The sequence below is a fragment of the Microtus ochrogaster genome, chromosome 17 (genome assembly GCF_000317375.1).
Source record: "Microtus ochrogaster isolate Prairie Vole_2 chromosome 17, MicOch1.0, whole genome shotgun sequence".
In the NCBI taxonomy this organism is placed as follows: Eukaryota; Metazoa; Chordata; class Mammalia; order Rodentia; family Cricetidae; genus Microtus; species Microtus ochrogaster.
Window position 1 is genome coordinate 6,040,992 of NC_022019.1, and position 6,000 is coordinate 6,046,991.

At 40.4% G+C, this 6,000-nt stretch overlaps 1 protein-coding gene across 4 annotated transcripts in view; it reads right to left on the reverse strand.

The window, feature by feature from the left end:
• The window catches only part of Cab39l (calcium binding protein 39 like), a 115,969-nt gene that overhangs the window by 60,488 nt on the left and 49,481 nt on the right, over positions 1-6,000 (reverse strand). For all 4 annotated transcript variants that reach the window (XM_026783239.1, XM_013349237.2, XM_005355413.3 and 1 more), the window contains 2 exons: positions 3,504-3,645; positions 245-409 (listed from right to left, as the gene is read on the reverse strand). In XM_026783239.1, coding sequence (XP_026639040.1) covers positions 245-409; positions 3,504-3,614 — 276 coding nt within the window. In that variant the 5' untranslated portion in view covers positions 3,615-3,645. The remainder of the gene's footprint in view (positions 1-244; positions 410-3,503; positions 3,646-6,000) is intronic.

Below are 6,000 nucleotides of genomic sequence, written 5' to 3' on the forward strand. Positions count from 1 at the left end.
TGTTACCTCCTGTGAACAGTGGTCACTGACCCAGCTGCAAAAAACTTAATCACAGTTTGCCTTTTTGCCTGCTATTGAGTCTGCCTATAAAGGTTTTATGAAAGCTGATTGTATATATGTGGACATTAACTGTCTTAAGTGCGAACTTGTTTACTGCTAAGACCCAGGAGGGACATCAGTCATTGTAAGTCAAATACAGACGCTCACTAGTTACTCAAGAAGCAGTCTCAGACAGAGCCTTCACCTCAAAGTCTATCAGCTGCAGGTCAGCTATCAGTGTCACCAGCAGTCCACTGCTGTAGAGCTCTTGTGCCAGCTGGGCCACTGCCTCTGTAGGGGGTTCCTTGTCATTTGTACCACACAGAATCTCCTTCATTGCTTGCAGAGACTTCGATACTTCTTCTGAAGCCTAGTGACCAGAGAGCATGTTAATAGTTAGAAAGAATACAAATTTTAGGTTGTAAGGGAGCACACAACACACACACAGCAAACAACTTCCAACAACAACAACAACACACACACATACACACAAACATTTCTTGGGCCTTGTCTATTTATAACCAAAGATCATTTTCTGACTATAAATAAACAATAGCAGCAACATTAGTAGGTATTGCTTTCTTTAATCTTGAAAAAAAGTTACTAAAATTTATGTAAAAAGATTCCTTATATTTCCTCTTAGAAATATAACTGAAGTCTCAAACAATATTATTCAGTCTAACTTGAGACAAGCTAAAAACAAAGTGTATTCTTGAAAAGTCGAGTATTTTCAGGAATTACCAAGTGCTACAAAGTTTTTGCTACAATTTCTCAATGGCTCCCTACTCTCTTGGTCTTCCAACAGTCCAGGCATAAAACCCCAAGTTGTTATATACAACTCATAATCTTTTGACATGTTTACTCCTCCTACACAGTCGTATTTTTTCTATTTGTAAAACTTGATCGGTTTACTACAGTTCAAGAATAATAAGCAGAACTATAGAGGCAGAATGCAGCTAGTGTCAAGTCGGGGAGTGGGATGTGAGGAATGACTACTAATGGCTGTGGGTTTCTTTCGGGAATGATGGAAATGTTCTTGATTAAACACTGGGGATGGTTGCACAATCTTGTGAGTTGTAAAAACCCAGAGTTGAGAAATTATATGGTATGAGAATTCTACCTCAAAAGCCCTCATTAAACTAGTACAGTTGACAAAAGAAAGACTAATTTAGTAAACAATTTGTGTTTCTATTTTTAAAAAAGTTTATTTTGGTTGATTTTATATTGCAAGTATCACATCACTAAAAATGAGAAGAAAATGAATGGAAAATAAGACAGGATTACAAAAAACAACTTCTGTCAGCATGGCACTACTTTTTAAAAGGCATTTCTCAAATTCTTTAGCTTATTACAGGCTTAAGAATACCTATAAAGAAAAGCTCTCTGCTATCATGAGTCCAAGCCAGGAGACCATATTTTCAGCACCCTGTCACCATGTGCACCTTTTTATACTTCATGAGATTATAATAATTTGGATTTTAAATATTCCCCAAAGGCCCATGTGTTCAGTGTGGCAATCCTGAAGGTGGCAGGGCCTCAGGGGAGGTCTCTCCTAGTCACTGAGAATACACATTTGAATGGGATTGTGGGATGGGCCATAAGACCTTTTTCCTTTCCCATCCCAGCTACAAGCTCTGTCACAGGTTCCCTATATGATGATGGGCTGTCCCTACAAGAGGCCCCAGAACAATGTGGCCGATTGGTCATAGACTGAAGTTTCCAAAACTCGGAGAACAAATAAACTTTGCCTTTGTATATGCAAGTAACCTCAGGCATAATGACCGGTTCACCTTTCTCTACTTCCCTTACCTTTGTGCTGCTGTAACCCCTCTAACTTGGGAATTTAAGGAAGACCTGTACCCTTACACACTCTACTCCTTTCACTCAGCTTCCCATCAGGGGAACTCCTCTCTGCGGCTGCATGGAGGCAGCAGTTCACCAAGTGCCCCATCTCTACTCCTCCACTCACGGCTGGGTATGCTGCAACGTCTTTCTTGGTCCTATTGTTTGTGAATTTGGGGGCTGTTCTCATTAAGAAGCCGTGAACTACAATACATTCGCATGTGTTTCTCCTGGTGTGCTGTTGTGGAATAATATTTTAACTAGGCAAAGATATGTTACATGTGCTTATGCTGCAGAATATTACTTTAACTGTGTAAAGGTGTGTTACTTTTGTTTATGCTGCGTTTGTTTAATTATGTAAAGACGTGTTGCATTTGTTTCACCTTGCCTGCCTAAGACACCTGATTGGTCTGATAAAGAGCTGAATTGTCAACAGCTAGACAGAGAAAGGATAAGTGGAGCTGGCGGGCAGAGAGAATAAAAAGGAGGAGAAATCCAGGCTCGAGAGAAGGATGAAAGGGAGAAAAAGAGGAGAGAACAAGAGAGATGCCTGGAGCCAGAAGCCAGGCAGTTGCCAGCAAAGGAGATATGAGAAGCAGTGAAAGGAAGATATACAGAAGAGAGAAAACTAAAAAGCTCCAAGGCAAAAGGTAGGTAAAGAAAAGCGGGTTAATTTAAGTTAAAGGACCTAGCCAGAAATGAGCCCAAGCTAGGGCGAGTGTTCAAAACTAATAAGTTTCTGTGTCATGATTAGGGTGGTGGTTGGTGGCTGAAAAGAAAAAGCCTGGTATAGTGGGCATATTCAAAAGCATGCCCACAGAATGTGTCCAGGTATCATTAGTGGGCCAGTAGGATCTTCGCAATGCATATTTACCACTCATCAGATAATACTGAACATGTCTCCAAAGCTCAGACACCTGTGCACTGTCACTTGCAGCGAGCAGAAGCGGTCCTCCTCTTAATCTCGTCAGCGGTGCTGCGAACGTGAATGTTCTGGGCTTAACTGACCTTCTCCCGGTTAGTAATGAAAACTTGGAGGCTTTTAATTTTTCTTTTTAATGTTTGCCATTTAAATACTTCATGAAGGTTATTTTTAGTTTGTATTTAAACCAAAAATTGGCTGTCTCAAAGACTGTCCGAATTAGAACAAGATATTTCTCCAATTCCTCAGAAAGGTTAAGGATATATCACATACTGAGATAGAAGCACACTATGACCCTAAGGTCTTTTATTTTATAACAGGTCATCTTGAATCTAGTCATTGCTGAGAGAACCAACCATGTGGGGCTTAAAATTCCTTCAAAGAATGAACAAAGGCCTCTCTATGAGAAAGTCCCTTGGTCAGACCTCAGAACAATGTGGAAGAACTGTGCCAGTTCTCTCTTTCCCATCACCATAACACAGTACAACAAGACAGCTCCTATGTCTACAGAGACTTGGGCTGGGTCAGAGGGACACTGAAGAAAGGTTCAGTGCAACAGACCCAACATTTACTAGCCGCATAAAAACCCGAAACAACCTATGAACATACCAGGGACCACACTCAATTCTTCATTAAGCTTTTACATGGATGTGGCCTTGAAATACACACATTTTAATAATGGCTTTGTTTTAAATCATACCTTGTCTGTCTTTTTGTCTTGCTTTTCCAAAATGGCCAGGTTGTCTTTCAGGATTTTCACAATTTCTGCTGGATTTTTGTGTGATTTACTAAACAAAGGCATTTTTTTCATGTCTAAAGATTTCTTCTTCCAATATGGAATGCTAAACAAACAAAGAAACAAAAATAAGCCAAGTTAAAAGACGGTAACTTTCAGCTCCTAGCATGCCCACTTCTCCACGGATTGGCCAGTCCCATCCACTCTCAACTGGATACCTTTCCCATGGCACACACTTGGCTACTGATTTTACTCTCTGGGCATAGTTCGACCTGTTGTCTAGTTTGCCCACTCACACCTAAAACGAGCCAACTGTGACTCAGAAGCATTTGCTACATAAACACAAGCTCAGGCTAGCATGGGGCTCAGTTGCCTAGCATGTGCAAGGGCCCTCCACTCTATCCCCAGTACTGGGAAAACAATACTTGAGTTCCTACCTAGTCTTGATGAATGGATTAGATTCAGAATAATCTTGACTATCATTTTTCTATTTTAAAATGAAACAGCTCTTAAAGTAAAGAAGGAAAGGTTAAATAATGATAATGGTAACATTTTTAAACCTAAAATGATGGCAAAGGATATAAATGTGCATATATATTATTATATGTGTGTAGGTACTTTATAGCAATATGAAGAAAATAAAGTGTTATCCCAAAAAACCTAACAGCAGAGAGGGTAGTGGAAAAGTCAGCCACAACAAAAGGAAACAAGGAATAAAATCACAACAGCAAAAGATATAATGCCTAATATGAAGAAGAATTCTTTAAACTCCATCACTTAAAGGACTTTTCTAGTCAAGATTAATGATCAGATATAAATGTAAATTTGTCTTGTGGCTTTTAAAAGAAATAAAAATCCTCTTTCAAAGCACATTCCAACAGAATGTCCTTTCAAAAACAACAGCAATGTGCAAAAAATAAAAAAAAAATCTTTGGACTGGGCAGCCCCATGCATTCTCACAGAACCATAGGAAAATAAACATGGTTCTGGGAAGGAAAGTGTACAGCCTCACAATTAAATCTCTAGCTAATACACAATGTCTGAACACACAGGTTGTGTATGTCTACAAATATAATGCTGAAGAGATTAAATGGAATCAAGCCCACAAATAGCTCAACAAAATTAATGCTAAAAATCTGAAATGGTTCTTGAAAGGAAGCCTTCATATAGTTGGCAGGACAAGTGGGAGGGTGCGAATTTACAATTATAATTCATTCATATGAGAAGAACAATAAAAAAGAATTTGAAAAGTTAAAAAGGAAAGCCGGGCAGTGGTGGCACACGCCTTTAATCCCAGCACTCGGGAGGCAGAGGCAGGTGGATCTCTGTGAGTTCAAGGCCAGCCTGGTCTACAAGAGCTAGTGCCAGGACAGGCTCCAAAGCCACAGAGAAACCCTGTCTCGAAAAAACAAAACAAAAACCAAACAAACAAAAAAAGTTAAAAAGGAAACCATGCCAAATATCTCCAAGAAAAGAATAGAAATAGTGACAGAAGCAGAAAGAACTAAATCAGAGACAAGAAAACAATCCCTGTAGTTACTTCATCCCTGTTCTGGTAGCATCTGTCTGCCTTGGGCCACACCCCAACCCCTGGGAGGGAGGGATGACCACCTGCGCAGTGCCAGGATATGCTCCATACCATGCTCCACAATTAGGTCTCAAATGAACTGTGACACAAGCCAACCAGATACAAAAAGATGAAAGGCAACAAGTGTTAGTGAGAACATGGACAAAAGGGGACTCCTGGGTGCTGGTGGTGGAGATGTACACTGGAATCGCTGGGACAAGAAATGGTGTGGAGGTCCTCAAAAAATTAGTGGTAGAACCACCAACTAGTTGGTCAATATTTTTCCTCCAGGAGACATATCCAAAGGGATTAAAATCAACGTGTGAAGGGGTATCTACATCCCGTGATCACCGAGCACCACTCCCACGGCTAACACACATCACACTTCATAACACACATGTCTATGAATGGATTGATAAAGACAGATATCACAGAATGCTATTTGATCTTAAAAGCGGGAGGAATCAGGCCAATGAGATGGCTCCGTGGGTAAAGCCTACGCAAGTCTGACGACCTGAGTTCAAGCCCTAGAACCTATGTAAAGGCAGAAGGTGAAAACCAGTTCTCTGACATCCACATAACCCACTGTGGTGCACACACACACACAAACAATACTGAAGGGGAGAAGGCTATGTCATGTGTGACAACACAGATCGTTACTGTATTATGTCAAGCAGAGAGAGACAAGTATTCTAAAACAACTGAATTCATAGAAATTGAGAGTACCATGATGGCTGCCAGAGGCTGGGCAACTGAGAAGGGAGGGAATGAGCAGGTGCCGATTGAGAACTTCAGATAGACAGAAGGGATCGATTTTCAGATCTAATACTATAGGGTGACTAAGAGCAATAATAATGTGGTCTATATTTGGAAATAAAATTCTTCACTAGCACT